Source organism: Orcinus orca, chromosome 1 (assembly GCF_937001465.1).
Source record: "Orcinus orca chromosome 1, mOrcOrc1.1, whole genome shotgun sequence".
NCBI lineage: Eukaryota > Metazoa > Chordata > Mammalia > Artiodactyla > Delphinidae > Orcinus > Orcinus orca.
The window spans coordinates 176,145,771-176,166,810 of record NC_064559.1 but is presented as its reverse complement, the minus strand read 5'-3'; the positions used below and the strand labels follow the sequence as shown (position 1 = coordinate 176,166,810).

General features: G+C 46.2%; 1 protein-coding gene across 1 annotated transcript in view; it reads left to right on the top strand.

Moving 5' to 3' along the window:
* The window catches only part of ARMH1 (armadillo like helical domain containing 1), an 81,531-nt gene that overhangs the window by 1,357 nt on the left and 59,134 nt on the right, over positions 1-21,040 (top strand). Inside the window, exons 2-3 of the mRNA XM_049697316.1 lie at positions 13,209-13,321; positions 14,346-14,573. Coding sequence (XP_049553273.1) covers positions 14,368-14,573 — 206 coding nt within the window. The 5' untranslated portion in view covers positions 13,209-13,321; positions 14,346-14,367. The remainder of the gene's footprint in view (positions 1-13,208; positions 13,322-14,345; positions 14,574-21,040) is intronic.

Genomic DNA, 21,040 nt, shown 5'->3' with positions numbered 1-21,040 from the left:
GTACTACAAGAAGAGTAGGCCCTAAGGATTTTAGGAGCTCAGAATTAGAAGGGGCATTTATGGCAGTGCTGATGGCTCTTGAGCTGGGTTTTGAAAGACTTGTGGAGACTTGAGACCTTACAGGGCTCAAAGAGAGGAAAGTGAGGGCTTCCCTGGTGGCGCAGTGGTTAAGAATCCGCCTGCTAATGCAGGGGACACGGGTCCGAGCCCTGGTCGGGGAAGATGCCACATGCCGCAGAGCAACAAAGCCCATGAGCCACAACTACTGAGCCTGCACTCTAGAGCTTGTGAGCCACAACTACTGAAGCCCGCGTGCCTAGAGCCTGTGCTCCACAACAAGAGAAGCCACCCAATGAGAAGCCCACTCACTGCAACGAAGAGTAACCCCCGCTCGCCACAGCTAGAGAAAGCCCACGTGCAGCAACAAAGGCCCAACGCAGGCAAAAATAAATAAATAAATTTATAAAAGGAGAGGAAAGTGAGGGGTCGGTGCCAGGAATTATGAGCATTTCCTGGCCACAGGAGAGACTAATGGGAGAGCAACCTTGGAGGAACAGGTAGGCCCAGATTCTGGAGGGTCTTTGATACCACGCTCAGCTCTGAACTTATGGGTAGATCTTACTGATGGAAAAAATTTCCAATGCAGTTTACACCAATGAGCACAAGAGCTTAGATTTTATCCTAAGGACAATGGGGAGGCTGCAGGGCTTTAAGTGGAAGAGTAACAATCAGATATGTGTTTTAGAAAGATCAATGAAGAGAATGGATTGGGGACTGGGAGAAGGAGGGAGACCAGTTTTGGAAGTTGTTTTAGTAATGGGGAAGGATTATGGTGGCCTGAAACATGGAGAGGTAACAGGATTGAAGAAAAGGGGGTGGATTCCTTAGACACTTAGGAGTTTAAAAGAACTGGACTTGGTGACTGGTTGGACATGGGGTGAGTAGGAAAAATGAAGAATGACTTCTAAATTCCTGCTTTGGGCAAACAGAAAGGAGAGTTCTTAGGAGAGGGTCAGTTCTGGGCATGGTGAGTTTGAGGTGCCAGTGGGACATCCAAGAGGAGGTGTCCAAGAGGCAGCTGAGTATGCCTGACTGGAGTTTGCAAGATAAGTCTAAACTGGAAATTAAAATGTGCAGTCTGTTGTGCCTTATATGGCAGCCACATGAGTGGATTGATTTGTTGGGCTTGCCCAGGGAGTATGTGTAGAGTAAGAAGAGAAGAGGGCCTAGGACAGAGCCCTGAGAAGCACCTACATTTGAGGTTCTGCAAAAGTAATTGAGATGAAGTGTCCACAGTGGTTAATTAATCAGTAGTAGAACATGGTTTCCCAGAAACCAGGGGAGGAAAGTGTTGAAGGCTGATGACAAATCAAGTAAAATAAGGTCTAAAAAAAATCCACTGGCTTTAGAAACAAGGAGGTGGTTGTAAAGGCAGTTTCAGTGGCGTGGTGGGAGCTGAGGTCGAATTACAGTGAGTCGAGAAGTGGGTGGGAAGGTGAGGAAGTGACGACTACACTTTTAAGAAGTTTGGCTCTTTAAGAGGCAAAAAGAGAGAAGAAGATAGCTGGAAGGAGAGGCAGGTTTTTATTCAGATGGGAGAAATGCTGTTGGCATGGATCCAGCAAAGAGAAAAAGATAATATTATAGGGAAAAAGAGATGACAGAGAGTGGCGCCCCCGGAAAAAGAATAAGGTAGGGCAACAGCCCCCAGCCTTTGTGGCATCAGGGACCGGTTTGGTGGAAGACAATTTTTCCACGGATGGGGCAGAGGAGGGGATGGTTCAGGCGGTAACTCGAGCAGTGAGGAGCGATGGGAGCGGCAGATGAAGATTCGCTCCCTTGCCCGCCGCTCACCTCCTGCTGTGCGGCCCGGTTCCTAACAGGCCACGGACTGCTACCGGTCCTCGGCCTGGGGGTTGGGGACTCCTGAGTAGGGGATCCAAAACATTAGTGAAGTTCACTTAGAGGGACATTTGCACTGTGACAGAAAGGAGGCATGTGAGATGAGTACATTAGTAGATTTGGTGGCAGGAACTTGAGAGAATTCTTGTATGGTGGTTCCTACTTTTGCTGTGGAATAGGGACATAGTATCAGCCAGGGAGAAAGGGATTGGAGATGATTTACAAGATTTGAGACCAGCAGAGAAGGATTGAAATAGCTGCAGTGGAGAATGGGAGCAAGATGACCGAGGTAGCATACAGCTTTCCGGGCAGTTAGAGCCCTATTGAGGTTGGTGACCATTATTTTGTAGCAGCAGCAGTCTGCATGGTTGTGTGCTATGTATTTTTCCCCCAACAATATTCAGCCATCTACTGGTGGCTGCAGAGAGGTGAATTGAGTTGATCCAGGTTTGAATTTTATCAGGTGGATGAAATGGAAGGACAAAGGACAAGGAAGTTGAGGATCCTGGCAAAAGAGTGGTTGAGATGGTGGATCTTAGACCTAAACTGCATAAGGGAGAGTAAAAGTGTTACGGGCTGGAGGTCCCAATGAAGTCAGAGAACCCATATCTTGGAAACAGTTGAATGAGAGAGTTATGATGAGAAAGTGGAGTAATGAAGTTTGAGTAGTTTCAAGTGATGACAGGGTCCAGGGTATGACCATGGTAGCAGGTGGCCAAAGTGGAATACAGAAGACAGCCAAGATGTTGACATGGCCATTGAAATCCCCCCAGATGATGGCAGGACCTGAGGAAGGAAAAGGGAAGAGGATGCTTGTGAGCCAGGTACCAGTAAAGCAGGTTGTTCTGGAGTCTGTAGATGACAGCAAGAGGAGGGGCAAAGGTCAATACAGCTGAATGGCATGACCCTAAAGTAGCAAGGGTTTTTACAAAGAGCAGGTAGAATAGGAACTGAATTGGACTTTGGTGGCGAGACACTAGCCCCTCTCCCAGTCCTGAGATCCCTTGGGTTTAAGAGTATAAGCAGCTTCCTCCAGGGTCGGCTATGCAGAAGTGGCGCCCTGAGGAAGAGCCAGCTTCCAGGGCAGGCTGGAGGTGGGCAGAGCGAGTGTGGAGCCGCTAAGTGTGGAGGAGACTTTGCTGATCAGAAACAAAAGTTTTCCAGGGAAGAGTAAGAAGGTTGGGAAGGGAAGGAAGGACAGGAAATCAGGTCAAGGAAGATGAAGCATAGAGCAATGAAGGGGTGCGGAGAACGTGGGCAGAGAGACTCTGGTTGACCTAGAGAGTTACATTTTGTGGGGAGGGCATGAAGCCAGGCCTGTGGAGTGGAGCTGGGGGCAGAAGTGAGTCTGGGGAGAGGAAAAGGGGGTCCATGGGTAGAGAATGAGGGTAGGTCTGGGAAGCTGGTGACGGCAGTAGGTTTTGCAGGAAGGAGATGGGGAAAATGGTCTATGGAAACAGGGTGGAGGGAATGGTGGCTGGCTGTGGGGAAGAGACGGGGCAGATGGAGTCTGTGAAGAGGGTATAAGTGGGGAGCAGAAGGAAGGGCATCTATGAGAAGAAAGTGACAAATTGTGTTGCATTTGGCCCTGAGGTGGAAGTAAAGGCCAGGACACCCTCTTTGGCTGGGCCTGAAGTTGAAAGGAGAATGTTTCTGTCTCTGTCTCTATCTCTTCTCCCTCTCTCTCTGAATGAGGAGCTGAAAGTAAAGAGTTGGGTTGGGAGAAGGCCTCTGTCCCATTGTGCAGGTGGAACCCACAGGAATAGGAGACAGTGACTGCCTCATCTCTGAGGCCATGTGGGGACAAGGAGCCAGGCTGGCAGCCCATGCCCTGGAGGCTTCTTGCTTTTAGAAATGTGTCTTTTGATTTAGGAGGAAAAAAGCCCTCTGAGAAATTTTATTTAGAAGTGAAACCTAGTGACCTTTTGATTTTTTTTTTTTTTTTTTTTTTTTTGCGGTACGCGGGCCTCTCACTGTTGTGGCCTCTCCCGTTGCGGAGCACAGGCTCCGGACGCGCAGGCTCAGCGGCCGTGGCTCATGGGCCCAGCCACTCCGCGGCATGTGGGATCTTCCCGGACCAGGGCACGAACCCGTGTCCCCTGCATTGGCAGGCAGACTCTCAACCACTGCACCACCAGGGAAGCCCTGATTTTTAATACCTCTTCTCACTTGTTGCTAAGGACCTTTGACTTAGTACAAGAGCCGAGGGTTTTGAGATTTCTGTGATTTTCGTTTCCTGGCACGAACAAGAACCGTTTGGCTGCTATAGAAATGATTTATGGATGAGTCCAGATTTATTAATCACCTCTGAAGATGGAGAGGAAATTAAAAACAAAGAGTCCACTCTGGGCTGAAGACAAAGTAGGTTTGTCGTCCTTGCAGAAGACCTTGCCAAGGTTAGAAGACCACAAACAAACCAATTTGGACCGAGGTTCCTAATCCAGATTTTAATTTCATGTGCTTTGATTTTTTCAGACCATTTTCTCTCCAAGGTAAAATAATGACCATTTTAATTGGCTGCCACTTACAGAGAGCTTCCAATAAGCATGATGGCATACGTATATTTTTCTCTGGCATTCTGGGTGTGCTCTGGTTCTTACGATCAAGCTGGTGAAACTGACTTTTACTGCGTGCTGCATGCCATGATCAGTTGACTATAAATTAAATCCTCTTTTCCAAAAGCCATTATCCATTAGTGCTAATTTGTTTGCTTCTCATTTCCACTGATCATTAGAGTCTCTGGTTGTGAGCACCAAATTGGAAATGATTTCGTTGACATTTCAAAAAATTTTCTTGAATGCCATTTGGCTGCAGCTAAAGAACATTATGGTTTGCAGAGGAACAGTTCACTCCAATTACAATTTAACTGACCGTTCATGGCACTGAATCCCTGTCCTTAGTGTCCAAAGATGACACCGCTGCTGACATTGCTATTTCCTGTCAGCTGTAAAATGCCTCATAGACTATGCACTGGCCTTCTTGGATGGAAATTCTGCCACTCTGCACATGGCAGCTTTGGGAAGTTGGTAGTTTTATGGACCTACATATCATGAACATTCAGATATAACCATCTAAACGGGAGCTGGCTGATTTCTTTACTCATTCACCAGCGAGCATTTATTAAACATCTGTTTTGTGCCAGGCATTAGGCAGGCCCTGGGGACATAGAGACAGGGAGGACCAACCCCTGCCCTTGAGGAACTCACACTCTAGTGGGAGGGACGGTGAAGTTTTACAGCATAGCAGGAGAAGAGGTGGCATAAGTGGGACCACAGACCTGAGAACCCCTAGCTGTCTTGGGGAATTAGCCAAAGGGCAAAAAGGAGGCTGGCCATTCCTGATGGCAGAGCAGGGTTGAGATACAAGTGGGCCCTGGAAGGGCCTGGGGAGTTGAGAAGTTGGTGTCTGCTGCAACGTGGAAGTCACTGCAGATGAGGCTAGGCTGGGGTCAAGTTTTGTAGGATCTTGTATGCCACATTGAGTTCAGACTTTATCCTGTAGGCCAGAAGGAGAAATTTGGGGGTGAATAAGGGAGAAAGTGTAGAAGCTTGAGGGAAAGGCTTTGTTTATGTATTTGTTGGGGTTGACAGAGATCGAGCAAATTTAAGAGGAGTCAGAGGAGATGGAGAGATTGAAGATAGAAGGGCAGAATCTAGTGCACACAGAAAGGCTGCGTGCCCATGTGGTGAGGTTAAGAATAGAGGGAGAGGACTTCCCTGGTGGCGCAGTGGTTAAGAATACGCCTGCCAATGCAGGGGACACGGGTTCAAGCCCTGGTCCAGGAAGATCCCACATGCCGCGGAGCATCAAAGCCCATGCGCCACAACTACTGAGCCTGCGCTCTAGAGCCCGTGAGCCACAACTGCTGAAGCCTGCATGCCACAACTACTGAAGCCCCCATGCCTAGAGCCAGTGCTCCGCAACAAGAGAAGCCACAGCAATGAGAAGCCCACGCACAGCAACGAAGACCCAACATAGCTAAAAAAAAAAAAGAATAGAGGGAGAAGGAGTTCCCTGGTGGCCTAGTGGTTAGGATTCCAGGCTTTCACTGCCGTGGCCCAGGTTCAATCCCTGGTCGGGGAACTGAGATCCCGCAAACCACGTGGCACAGCCCCCACCAAAAAAATGGAGGGAGAGAAGGGAGTTGCTCCTGATGGGCCCTGTTTTCTCTGTGAAGTAGGAAGCAAGGTTATCTGGGCGTCCTCCCTGATTCCTCCCCCTTTCATCCTCCACAGTCAGACAGTCACCAGGTCCTGTCGCTCCTTCCTGTGTGGCGTTTCTACTTCTCTCCAACCCTAGTGTCATCAGCATCTTTTGCCGAGATTATGGGAACAGCTTCCTAACTGGTGCCCTGCCTCCAGTCTTGCCCCTTTCGGATCACCTTTCTACACTAGAGTCAAGATGCTATTCCTAGAACAAAGTCTTTTCTTGTCACTCTTGACTTAAAGCCCTTGACCTAAAATCCTCATGTTGCCCTCAGGGTAAAGTGCTGACCCTGCAGCAGAGCATCAAGGGCCCCTTGTTCTCTGGCCTCCACCCATTTTCCCAGCCTCGTCTCTTGCCGCTTCCATCCTCATACTGTACTCCAGCCACTCTGAACAATCTCAGCAATGAAAATAAGAACTAAGCTTTATTGAGGGTTTCCTATATGTTAGGCAGTTTGTTGACCCTTATGAGGGTCATAACACCTTATAATACCTTATAAGGTATTATTATCCCCTCTTCTCAGGTAAGAGAACTGAAGCCTGGAGAGGTTAAGTAATTTGCATAAGGTCACACAGCCGGGAGGTGGAAGATCATCCAGCTCCAGTGTCTGTGTTCCTAACCGCTACGCCACACTGCCTTCCACTCGCAATTCTTTAAATATACCTTACACTCGCGCGCTTCTGAGCCTCCGCGTGTTTTATTCCCTCTACCTGGAGTACAGCTTCCTCACCTCTTCACCTGGCTAGCTGCAGATGCCTTTCAGCCTGGATGGCATCTCCTCTGGAAATTTTCCATAGCAGCCCACACCCCAGCTAAGGCTGGGTTAGGTGTCCCTCGCTCACATTCCCAGAGTATCCTGTGCTTGCCCCATCCTAGCGCTTACCACACTATTGGGCTTAAAATGGTTTATTTACAGGGCTCTATGCCACCCCCAAACTGCATACCCCTTGAGGGAAGGAACTCTGTTTGGTTCTCACAATTATCCCTAGAGGCCTAACCCAAGGATGGGACACACTTGTCTCTCAGTATTTGTTGACTTTCACGTTGAATGGAATTGCTGATAGTAAGATTGGCAGTGGGGCAGAGAGACTCCTAGTCACGTCTGAGACAATTTACGTACAATGTGACAGGCACTGGAAACTGAAAGATGGGATGGCAGGAGGCAGCAGCCAGGGATACAGGCTGTAAAAGAGAAGATGTCAGGGTGGAGAGGCATCAGGGAAGAAAGCCTTTTGAGCAGGAGGGATGGTCAGTGATTTTAGTTGTTGCAGCAACAGAACAAGTAAACAAAGGACTAAGATGTCCTCATTGACCTGGACAGTTAGGAGGTTATCAGAGACATGGCTGAATGTGCAAGCAAGTGACGGGGGAGTGCAGAGAAGCAGAATTGCAGTGGGTTGAGGAGAGACTGGTCCGTGGAGGATCAGAAAAGAGTGTGTAGACTGTTTTTAAGAAGCTTTTCTGTGAAGGGCAAAAACCAGAGAGGTGACTGCAGGGGGACAAGAGGGTGAGGTAAGTGTTTTTTGTTTTCATTTTTGCTTATTTTTGTTTTAGGATAGGCAAGAATTAAGTAAGTTAACAAGAAAAAATGCCTAATTAAAGAGAGCAGTTGAGGATCCAGGGGAAGAGGGAGTAGTGGATGGAGTGAGGGCTCTAAGGAGGCAGGATGGGTGGGTGTAGAGCTCTGGTAAAGGAGTAAAGAAGGAAAAGAGAAGGATGGGTATGGATACCATAACATGGGAAGAATGAAGAGATTGTGAGGACGTTTTTGCCTAATGGCCTATAACTTTTTTGTGAAGCCCAAGAGTAGATCTCCTGAGAACAGATGGAAGAGGTGGGAGGGTAAGGAGCTCAGAACTGTAGACTTCCCAGGCTATTCACAAAGTTTAGGCTATGGACCATGAGTGTGGATGCTGGATTGGATGGAGGTCACCAGAGTCCAGATTTTGTGCCTCTCCTACAAGCCCCAGCAGACCCTGGGGTTTACCCCCATGAGAGCACTTTACACTTTTCAGTAAAATCATCTGGTTCCCTTTCTCTATACCCCACCAGTTTGTAAACACCTTTTTTTTAAAAAAACATCTTTATTGGAGTATAATTGCTTTACAATGGTGTGTTAGTTTCTGCTTTATAACAAAGTGAATCAGCTATACATATACATATGTCCCCATATCTCCTCCCTCTTGCGTCTCCCTCCCACCCTCCCTATCCCACCCCTCTAGGTAGTCACAAAGCACTGAGCTGATCTCCCTGTTCTATGTGGCTGCTTCCCACTAGCCATCTATTTTACATTTGGCCACTCCATGCCACTCTCTCACTTCGTCCCGCTTACCCTTCCCCTTCGCCATGTCCGCAAGTCCATTCTCTACATCTGCGTCTTTATTCCTGTCCTGCCCCTAGGTTGTTCAGAACCTATTTTTTTTTAGATTACATACATATATATGTGTTAGCATACAGTATTTGTTTTTCTCTTTCTGACTTACTTCACTCTGTGTGACAGTCTCTAGGTCCATCCACCTCACTACAAATAACTCGTTTCTTTTTACAGCTGAGTATATATGTGCCACATCTTCTTTATCCTGTCGTCTGTCGATGTACACTTAGGTTGCTTCCATGTCCTGGCTATCGTAAATAGAGCTGCAATGAACATTGTGGTACATGACTCTTTTTGAATTATGGTTTTCTCAGGGTTGTAAGCACCTTGAGGGCAAAAAATATATTTGTTATGTTGACCAATGCCAGTCCCAGTGCTTGGCTAGGAGTGGCACCCAGGACATCTGTTTAATTAATTACTGTGTGAGATTAAGGAAATTAAAATGCTCATTATGTGCACAGTGTGTTGGATGTCAATTTAAGTAACACTTGTTGAATATCCATGATGTGTCAGGGACGATGCTAGCCAGAATTACGAAGATGGAACAGGTTGATGCTGAAATTGCCTAGCAGCTCATGGGTAAACGGGAGGACTTGGGTGCAAGTGGGTATGGCAAGTAAATCAGCACTGGGGCAAGGGAGACGGGGAAGGACAGGACGCCTGACCTCAGAGGAAAAGAAATGATTGAGAAACAGTATGAGGACTTTATTATTTTTTTATGAATTTATTTATTTTTGGCTGTGTTGAGCCTTTGTTGCTGTGTGCGGGCTTTCTCTAGTTGCGGCGAGCGGGGGCTACTCTTCATTGCAGTGCACGGGCTTCTCATTGAGGTGGCTTCTCTTGTTGCGGAGCACGGGCTCTAGGCGCGCGGGCTTCAGTAGTTGTGGCTCGCGGGCTCTAGAGCGCAGGCTCAGTAGTTGTGGCGCACGGGCTTAGTTGCTCCATGGCATGTGGGATCTTCCTGGACCTGGGCTCGAATCCATGTCCCCGGCATTGGCAGGCAGATTCTTAACCACTGCGCCACCAGGGAAGTCCCAGCAGTATGAGAACGTTAGAGAATGGTGTGTGAAGCATGGGGAAGCTGGCAGCCTCCCCTTAGTTCCTACTGGAAGCAGTGACATCGGGGGCGGGGTAGGGGGAACAGACTCATAGTTAAGGTGCAGCAAAACTTAGATGGAAGACGTTCTTCGGCCTGAATGAAGAGGGGTAATGGGGAGCAACAGGAGAGTTTTAAGCAGGGAAATATGCCCAATTTGCATTTTTTAAAGAATCTCACATCACTACCTGGAGAATATAGCCAATATTTTGTAATAACTGTAAATGGAGTGTATCCTTTAAAAATTGTATAGAAAATAAAGCGCATTTTATTTTAATGATATAAAAAGAAGACTGTCGCATCACTGTGGAGATTAGGTTGGGGTAAACCCGAAGATCAGTTAGGAGGCTGCTGCAGCAATCCACGTGAGGGATGGGGGTAAACTACAACAGTGGCAGTGGAGATGAAGCTAAATAGACTAATCTGAGGGAGATTTAGGTGGTATAACTGGCAGAACCTGGCAGCAGATTGGATGAGGAGGGCAAGGGAGGGGAATACGTCAACATAGCTCTTGAGTGACTAGGAGAGTGGTAACAGTCACTGAAATAGGACCAACATAGGGAAAGGAGCAGGGGTGAGGGCTTGATGAATTCAGTTTGGGACTTATGGATTTGAAGAGTGTGAAACCTACCAAGGAAGACGTCTGTGGTCATTTAATCATATTCTCAGCCTGGGAGGGAGGCCCAGGCTGAAAATATGGATTTGGGAGTCATAAAGCCTACGACTGTAACATGAACTCTTGAAAGTGGTACGTTTCCCCCCTTTTCCCAGTTTTCTTTCTTTAATTCTTTTTAAAACTGTACTTATTAGGTTTTAGGGTTTTTTTTTTCAATCATCATCAAATCTTATTTTGAAGAAAAGTTGAGATTAAAATAAATATGTGGCTGTAGTCTCTTGATTAAACATGGCTGCCCCCTGTATTTCCCCCTACCTCTCAAAACCTTGCTGACTTAACACTAAAGAAATATAAAAGGTATTAAGTTACAAAAGCTCAGAGAAGGAAGCAACAGCAGATGAAAGTCAACAGATATATGGAAGTAGAAGGCAGGTGGGGGAGTGTTACCTGGCTTGAAACATCCTAAGAAGTTCCAGACCAGCTGCCAGCCAGGGGAGATTACCAGCAAGAAGCAAATCAGTTAACCCAGCTTAATCTCCAAGACGCTTAATGTCCTGGAAGCATGAGTTACTCCAGAAGGTCAGCAATGAGGTACAGGGCTAATAAACATGGGGGCTTGGCTGGAGTCTGTGTGCAGAGCACTTTGCTGCGGCCCCAGAGCTCTGCTCTCAAAAGCCAAACGACTACTCTAAACTCTCTGGCTGCATAAGGAGGAACTCTGGAGGCCTCCATACTCAGGGACTTCAGGCAGGGTTTGAAGGGCAGGGATGAGATACAGGGTGGAAAACTGAGGGATGGAGGGAAGATTTACACACTACATGGTGGCAGCCCTAGTCCCTCCCCCACCCCACCCCCAGGATGCCAGCAGCCAGGCGCTTAGCACCCCTACCCTCTCATCCTCCCTGGGAAAGTAGAAAACTCTTCTCCAGAGGCCCTGAGAACCCCAGGTGGGGAAAAAAGGAAAAAAAAAAAACCCTCCACTGACTGACATTTGTGAGTTTCTCAATGAAAAGTCTAGTTGTTGCCTGTTAAAGAAATTTTCAAAAACTGAAGGGCACAGGATGGAAGGCTTAGTATAATAACTGAAAAAGACCTGCACCAAGGCATATCATCATACAATTTCAGAAAAGGTTTTCAAAGCATCAAGAGTGAAAAAACAAGCCACAGACAAAGGCACAGAAATCAGAATGATGTCAGATTTCTCAAAAGCAACCCTGGGATGCTCAATCAAGGGAAGCTTGTTTTAACGTGGAATTACACACCCAACCAATCTGACATGAGGTCAGAATACTTTCAGATTTTCAAGGACACAGAAAAAAATTCATTTCTTAGGAAGCTACTGGAGAATGTGATTCAACAAAATGAGAGTAAACCAAAGAGGACGAGGTGGATCCAGGAAATAGGGCAATAGCGAAGACAGGCAAAAGGAAATCCCAGGACAACATTTGTACGCCAAGCTTAGCAAGCAGCCAGTCCAAACTGGAGCAGAAAGACAGAGGTCCTTGGGACAGAGTTCTCCAGGGAGAAGATGGGACTGATCAGTTAGGGGTTGAACATTCAGAAAGATCATTGCTATGTGTTTGGAATATTTGGAAAAAAACAGCTCTAGTACTTAGAAAATTAAACAATTGAAAAAAGAAACAATTATTAAGTCCAGGTAAAACCAACTTGTAAGAGAAGGAAAACGTAATAGTAGTTTACAGCTTGAATGAACAGTGTTTATTTACTTGGTCAATAATGTAAACACTAACTATTGATTTAACTATAAATTGTGGAAAACTATATTGTGAGAATGAGGGGAGAAAAATGGGGGTTAGAGGGTGCAAGAGAGCTAATTCCTCAGAATTAGAAATAAATAGTGCCTAAAATTGACGAACCAAATAATAGTAATGTATTAGTTTGCTAGGGCTGCCATGACAAAGTGGCACAGACCAGATGGCTTAAACAACAGAAATTTATTATCTCACAGTTCTGTACCTCTGATAAAGGTGTCCAAGATCAAGGTGTCACAGGATTGGTTTCTTCTGAGGCCTCTCTCCTTTGCTTGCAGATGGCCACCTTCTGGTGTCTTCAGATGGCCTTCCCTCTTTATGTGTCTGTGTCCTAATCTCCACTTATAAGGATACCAGTTATGTTGGATTAGGGCCCACCCCGATGACTTCATTTTAACTTAATGACCTCTTTAAAGGCCCTATCTCTAAATAGAGTCACATTCTGAGGCACTGGGGATTAGGGCTTGAACATATAGATTTGTTGAATTCAGCCCATAGCAAGTAGTATAAACTCATTATTTGGACAAATAGAAGTAACACCAGAAGAAATAGCCAAAAGAGTTGAAAGTGGTTGCCTCTGGAGTGAGACGGAGGATGGAAAAGGGGGAGGCAGGTACTATTACTTTTTTACTTTGTCAGGTGGGCAGTGGGGCCTTGAACCCAGTCTGACTCTAAATCTCATGTTCTTCCCCACTGCTACGAGATTTGGAGCTCCTCCAGGCCAGGGCAGTGCGGTGCGCCTCTTCACACCTCCCTCAGCACCTTGCACAGTGCTTTACTATGTATGTACGACTTACAGCTGTATCACTATGACTTTAAAGCAGCCATTTGTCAGTTTTCTTTTCCTGTTTAAAAAAAAAAAAGCTGATGGGGAAGACAGATCCAAGGAAACCTCGAGGGGCCATAATATGGAGCATCCAGCTGAAAGTTTCCCACCCTTGGTGTTCTAGAATCGTTGGGTGCATCTCTGATAGCACTTTGAGTTTTGATCCTAGAAACAGTCCATCCACGGCAGGGGAGGGGCACAGGCTGCTTTCCTGCTGTTGGTGGTGTATCAACCCCTCCTTCCTGGGGTCTAGAACAGCCACTCATCCCCATTTTCTTGAGTCCAGTTTGGCTGTTAAAGGTGGCCATGGCCTCTGTAAGTTATTCTCAGACTTAGGGCTGTAATGTCATTCACAATGATTGATGCCTGATCCCATGAGGGGTTTTGGTCATTTCTGTGTTTCGGTTGATCCTCAGTTATTCACCTGGCTGTTAAGGCTGACAGGACATTGTAGCTGGCTCCATCCCTGAGGCTTCGTGGACGCCCTTCCTGGGAGCACATAGCCCGTGTCCTCCGGGGAGCAGTGGAGGTTGGTGTGTACGTCTGTCTGTCTTAGCATGCCTCAATTGCTTCCTGATAAAATTCTGAGAGTTGGGCCCCATCAATATCTCAAATACATGTGAGGAAACGTTAACTTAGAATCAGTTTTAAGATGTTTCAGACTGTAAAGTCCTTTTAACTATATCTCTGGCGAAGATGTAGAAGCACTTCATGGGACTGTAAATTTCACGTTGAATAGTCTCCGTGAAATACACATCTCCCCTACACACAAGCTGTTTTCTCCATGTCAATCGTGGCCCTGCAAGTAATGTTTCACAAATATTCTATAAAGCACAGAAAACCCCATGATAATGTGAAATATGACTTTCACTTGTCTGTTAGACAGAAGAATCACACATGCCTCTCTCCCATCAGCACTAACATTTGTTATGGATAATAACACTTTCAATCACAACTATTTTTGGAAAGCGGGTTTATTTTAAACCTTCCCTCCCCCACTGAAAACACTCTCCCAAGTACACAGATTCCTACAAACCACAGCCCATTAATCTAACTATGGAATGAGAACGTTTTCTTCCCACTAACTTTGTTTAAAAGTTGTTTTTAAGAGAGTTAGTCTAAAGGCCACAGGTACAAGATTAAGGAGCATTTTACCTTTTTGGCTGACTGGCGAAGGAGGGGCCTGGGTCTTTAAGGCCCAGTCTCTGATGTTGTGTGGGGTGAGGGCTGAGAGAGGCCATGGTTTTAGGCAGCATCTGCATTTCACCTGGAGCCTGTGGTCCTTTTAGTTGCGGGCACCAGCAGAGAAGCCAAAGAGCTAAAGATTTATATTGTATATTCTTAATTCCATGACAACACAGCTGGATCCTCCCTGTTCAAGTAGCAGGTGACCAGTCCTAGAGGTGTATTTTGAACGTCACTACATCCATGAGGGTGACAGAGGCTCACCCTGCCTCCAGATGATTGATGGAAAAGCAAAACTCACAGAGTAACTACAGGCCTTGCATGGTTCTGAATACTTTGGTAACCTGTCTGTTTTCCCTCCTCTGTAGCCAACTTGAGGACTCACTGATCATGACTTCTATCAAGGAGCAGGCAGCAATTAGCCGGCTCTTGAGTTTTTTACAGGATTGGGACAATGCTGGCAAAGTCGCAAGGAGTCACATCCTCAACAATTTCATTGAAACCAACAAAGGCAAGACTGCCCCTGAGCTGGAACAGGAGTTTTCCCAGGGAGCCAGCTTGTTCCTGGTCCGCTTGACCACCTGGCTTAGACTCACGTATCCTTTGCTGAACAGGAAAACAAACAGGCAATCTTCAAAAGAGAAAAGGAACAAAGATAGTCGAGGGAGCTCTTCTCCTGATTCTCAGTCAGATTTTAGAGCAGGACATCTAGTGATCAAATTACCATCCCTGAAGTCAAGAACTCCCTCAGCGTCCTGTCTTCCCAGTCTATAAAGATATCCTCATTCTCACTGCTAACCTCTCTTGCTCCCATCAGAGTTGAAGTGGGTGTTCCTTGTCTAGGACTAATACTCTGTGTTCTGCTTGAATCCCCTCCCATCTCCCCAAGGACTTTATTCGTTCTCTCCTATAGCCTTCACTTCTGCCTCATTACCAGCTTTTTCATCAGCATTTATGTATGCTCAAATCTCTTCCACCTTAAGATTTTAATTCAGTCCTTGTCTGGAACCTATATTCCACCTTGCTTCTGCCCTTCGTGCTGCAGCCTGTTGAAAAGGCTGTTGACCTTCCCCACCTCCCTTTCTCCTGCACCCACTGCAGCCTGACTTCCATCCCCTCCACTCCACTGACGCAGGTCTTGCCAAGGTTACCAGTGCTTTTCTAATTGTGAAACCCAGTGACCACATCCTCAGACCTTATACAGGACCTCTCAGTGGTGTTTGTCAGCCAACCATTCCCACTTCTCAAAACATTCTTCCCTGAAACTAATGTAATGTTTATGTCAATTTTACCTCAATAAAAAGAGAGAGAGAGAGAGAGAAGGAAAGCAAAAAGAAGCACATATAGACCATATCACCACACACACACACACACACACAGAGTCACACACACACACTCACACACACTTCCTATGGTTTCTGATACCAGTTCTCTTGGTTTTCTCCTTTCTTTCTGTCCATCCTTCTCTTCAGCCATGCCTTAAATGTTGGTGTTTGCCGGCCTCCAGCCACAGCCCTCTTTTCTGCTTGCTCTCAGCTTCTCCCTAAGTGATCTGGCCACTGTCAGGATGTCAACACCACTCCAGTTTGAGGACTCTCAGATGTGTACCCCGCCCACATTTCTCTGGAATCTGAGCTCCATACCTGTTAACCCAGCTGCCACCTCCACTTGTCTCCCACAGACTCTCACGTTTCTGGCTTGGGAAACTAGGCGAATGGGACATCATTACGTGGGAAGAGAATACAAGGAAAGGAGTGAGTCTGGGGGTAGATAAGTTTGATTTGGGACATGTTGTGTTTGAGGTGCCTGTGCTCTGGAGCCCCAGAAGCAGACTTGAGGCTGAAGACAGATTTGGTCCCCATGATGGTGATAATTTGAGTCGTGGGTGGATTTCAGGATATTCCTGCTCCGTATGCCCGTAGCAGTCCATGGATTCATCTCAGACCCTTTTCTTATGTATTTTTCTCGTTGCCTGAACCCTCTCCCCTTCCCTAAACCTCCTCTTTATTTAACTAATTTCTACTCCATTACTCAGGTCTCAATCCAAGCATCACTTTCTCAGGAAGCCCTTTTCAGAGCCCCAGACTAGCTTAGGTTCCCCTGTTAAATATACTCAGGGCACTTCCTCTATTTTAATAGTCATAACATCTTGTTATTACCTGCTTAATATCTCTCTTCCCCCACTGGATTGTAAGCTCTACAAGGACAGGAATTACATCTGTTCTACCCCTCTCTGTATTTCTAACACCTAACACGTGCCTGGCACATAATGGGTACTTAATACATGTTTGTTGAACAACGGAATGAATGAACCAGAGACTCTGAAGCTAAGCACAACTAAAGGCTTCGGTAAACACAGCTCTCTCTTCTTATAGTTAATCATTGATTAAATTATTAATTAGACTCAGGCCTTGAACACAGTCTGACGGGAATCCACTGAATACATCTCTGGATTAACCCCAATATTCTCAGACATTAATGTGCATAAAAGAGGTTTAAAATGCAGGTAACCAGTCTGCCTCCCCACCCCACCACCAGGTTTTCATTTAGTAGATTAAGGGTGGGTCCCTGGACTCTTTATTTTTCTTTTCTTTTTTAAAATTAATTTATTTATTTTATTGTTTTTTTTATTGGAATAAAATTGCTTTACAATGTTGTATTAGTTTCTGCTGTACAATGAAATGAATCAGCTATATGTATAGCTATATCCCCTCCCTCTTGGACCTCCCTCCCAAGCCCCCCCATCCCACCCATCTAGGTCATCACAGAGCACTGAGCTGAGCTCTCTGTGCTGTACAGCAGGTTCCCACTAGGTATCTGGGTTTTTTGTTTGTTTTGTTTTGGCTGCATTGGGTCTTCGTTGCTGCGCACGGGCTTTCTCTAGTTGCGGCGAGCAGGGCTACTCTTCATTGCGGTGTGCAGACTTCTCTTTGCGGTGGCTTCTGCTGCGGAGCATGGGCTCTAGGTGTGCGGGCTCAGTAGTTGTGACACGCAGGCTCAGTAGTTGTGGCTCGTAGGCTCTAGAGCGCAGGCTCAGTAATTGTGGCACACTGGCTTAGTTGCTCCGCAGCATGTGGGATCTTCCCGGACCAGGGCTCGAACCCATGTCCCATGCATTGGCAGGCGGATTCTTAACCATTGTGCCACCAGGGAAGCCCAGCTATCTGTTTTACACATGGTAGTGTATTTATGTCAAACCTAATCTCCCAATTCATCCCACCCTCCCCTCCCCGCTCTGTGTCCTCATATCTGTTCTCTATATCTATGTCTCTCTTCCTGCCCTACAAATAGGTTCATCTGTACCATTTTTCTAGATTCCACATATATGCGTTAATATACGGTATTTGTTTTTCTCTTTCTGACTTACTTCACTCTGTATGACAGACTCTAGGTCCATCCACATCTCTACAAATGACCCAATCTTGTTCCTTTTATGGCTGAGTAATATTCCATTGTATATATGTACCACATCTTCTTTATCCATTCATCTATCATTGGACATTTAGATTGTTTCCATATCCTGACTATTGTAAATAGTGCTGCAATGAACATTGGAGTACATGTGTCCTTTTGAATTATGGTTTTCTCAGGGTATATGCCCAGTAGTGGGATTGCTGGGTCATATGGTAGTTCTATTTGTAGTTTTTTAAGGAACCTCCGTACTGTTCTCCATAGTGGCTGTATCAATTTAGATTCCCACCAACAGTGCAAAAGGGTTCCCTTTTCTCCACACCCTCTCCAGCATTTATTGTTTGTAGATTTTTGATGATGGCCATTCTGACCAGCGTGAGGTGATACCCCATTGTAGTTTTGATTTGCATTTCTCTAATAATTAGTGATGTTGAGCATCTTTTCATATGCCTCTTGGCCATCTGTATGGCAGGACTCTTTAGTTTTCAAAAGAGCCCTGGGGGGCTTCCCTGGTGGCGCAGTGGTTGAGAGTCCGCCTGCCGATGCAGGGGACACGGGTTCGTGCCCCGGTCTGGGAAGATCCCACATGCCGCGGAGCGGCTGGGCCCGTGGGCCATGGCCACTGAGCCTGCACATCCGGAGCCTGTGCTCCGCAACGGGAGAGGCCACAACAGTGAGAGGCCCGCGTACTGCAAAAAAAAAAAAAAAAAAAAAAGAGCCCTGGGTTGACTCTGATGCCAGTGGTCCACAAGTGGTGCTTTGAAAAACATCAGGATCTACAATCTGGCTTTGTCCCTGTAACTCATGACACTAACCTCACCAAAATGTTGTCACTAACTTGACAACATTTTCCACTCGACCAAAGGGTGACGTGAGTGAGGCAGTGTCAGATCCTAGCTTTATTTAAAACTTTGATATTTTATTCATTGTGTATTTTTATATTATTTTTTCTTTTTTTAATAATGCAGGAAATATTATTTAGTTACTGAGATTTTGATGCCCCCTTAAATTTCATACCTGAGGGCATTCCCTGACAGTCCAGTGGTTAGGACTCCTCGCTTTCACTGCCAAGGACCCGGGTTCAATCCCAGGTCAGGGAACTAAAATCCCACAAGCCACGCGGCCAAAAAAAAAAAAGTTAATACCTTAAGCAAGTGAATCACTCGCCTCACACCCTGGTCCCAGCCCTGCTTGACCACTGCCCTTTCTAAAGCTCTCCTCTCTGGACTTCCCTGGTGGTCCATTGGTTGAGACTCCACACTCCCAATGCAGGGGTCCCAGGTTTGATCCCTGGTCTGGAAACTAGATCCTGTATCCATGCTGCAACTAAGAGTCCGCCTGCCACAACCAAGAAGTCCACACGCTGCAACTAAAAAGATCCCACGTGCAGCAACTAAAGATCCCGCATGCCGCAACGAAGATCCCATGTGCCACAACTAAGACCCGGCACAGCCAAAAAAATAAATAAATAAATATTTTTAAAAATAAAAAGTAAAAAAAAAAAAAAGCTCTTCTCTTCTCTCCCTTCTCCCATCACCGTTTCTCAGTCACTGTTGCAGGGTCTTTCCTACCACCCCTTAAATATTAGTGTTTCTAAGATTTCTGTGTTCAGCCCTCTTCTTTTTAAATTTAATTAAATTAATTAATTTATTTATTTATTTTTGGCTGCATTGGGTCTTCGTTGCTGCGTGCGGGCTTTCTCTAGTTGTGGAGAGCTGGGGCTACTCTTCATTGCAGTGTGAGGGCTTCTCATTGCGGTGGCTTTGCTTGTTGCGGAGCACAGGCTCTAGGGCACGAGGGCTCAGTAGTTGTGGTGCATGGGTTTAGTTGCTCCGCGGCATGTGGGATCTTCCCGGACCAGGGCTCGAACCCGTGTCCCCTGCATTGGCAGGCGGATTCGTAACCGCTGCACCACCAGGGAAGCCCAAGCCCTCTTCTTTTCTTACTCAATCATTGCACTTGTTAACTGAGGCATCGTACCATTCTTCTCCATGTCCTAAGTGCTAATCAGAGCACCCAACATTTAGTGGACACTCAGCCAATGTTTATTAAATGAGCCACGCTTTTTTTTTTTTTTTGGCCACGCTGCGCGGCTCGTGGGATCTCAGTTCCCGACCAGAGATTGAACCCAGACCACAGCAGTGAAAGCCCAGAATTCTAACCATTAGGCCACCAGGGAACTCCCAAACCACACTTTTAATATACAGTTGTATATTCAGTTTCTACACCTGGAATTATTCATAATTTCCTAACTTTTTGTGACCTTGTCATACAGGAGAGAAAAGAGACTGGCTGAAGAGACATAGCATTTTGAATCAGTGACCACCCCCACTTCTCCTCCCCACCCCTCCAGTTACGGTGGATTTTGAAGGAAAACAAATCGATATAGTATCATTATGTTTTGTAAAATTGACTGCCACCTAATCCCACATTAGCTTCAAACCCCTTTTTTAAACTTGAACTTCTAGAACCAATCAGTAAAACTAAAGATTTATATATTATAATAACAAAAATTATTAGTTACCATGTATTGAGTCTTTTTATGCTCTAGGCACTGAACTCTGTGTACAGCACAAATATCTCATTTGAGCCTAACACCAGGCCTAATAGGTATTGATATCATTCCCCCAACCACCATTTTTTTTTTTTTCTTTTGGCCTCACCGCGAGGCATGTGGGATCTTAGCTCCCCAACCAAGGATCAAACCTGCGGCCCCTGCAATGGAAGCATGGAGTCCCAACCACCGGACCACCAGGGAATTCAGTATCATCCCATTTTATAGATTAGAAAGATGAGCCTTGAAAAGGTTGAATAATTTACTAGCAGGTGGCAGAGATAAGGATTAAAATGGGTGGTCTGGCTCCAAAGCCCATACACCATCCAGGCGACTTCAGTGAATCCCTGCCACGGTCCCACCTCCAACACCATCTGTGTCAATAGCCCACTCCCTCCCTCTGTTTGTCTGTAGGCAGGAAGTGCTGACAGTAAGAAGCAGGACTCTGAGTTAGGCTGCCTAGGTTCAAATCCCAGTTCCATCAGTTAACCTTGGGACCATGATCAGGTCCTTAAACTGTCTGAGATTGTTTCCTCATGAAGGAAGTGGAAATACTGATAGCACCCACTGCAGGGTGCGCTGAGGGTTAAATGAGACAATGCCAGTGAAGCAGTTAGCACAGTGCCTGGCACACAATAAATGCTTAGTACTTGTTAGCTACTGCTGATATCGTGGCAAACTTCTGGAACTAATTGCTGGAAATAATGGGCCAGAAATATGTATAATGAAGTGGTTATGAAAATAAGGCTAGCCTGGGACAGAGGAAAAAGAAGGTGACGAAAGTCGGTCAGCCTCGCTGTTAGCTGAAGAAAAGAGGCACTGAGAAGGCATGGAGGCAGAAATGGGGGCTGGGGTTTCAGAGGAGCTGGGTGGTGGGCTGATAGCCTGGCCCCCAGCTAAAACGGCAACAGCAGGGGAGCCTGGCTCCAGAGCAAACACTGTTTTTGCAGTAAAGAGCCTTTTCTAATGAGCCAATCTGTCTCTACTTCTATTGGCATCCTAGGAACCAGGGTGCAGCCGAGATAATTTGCCTCATGCACCCTCCCTCCCCAACAAAGCACCATTACCTCCAACCCATTACATTAGCCTTTATCAGTC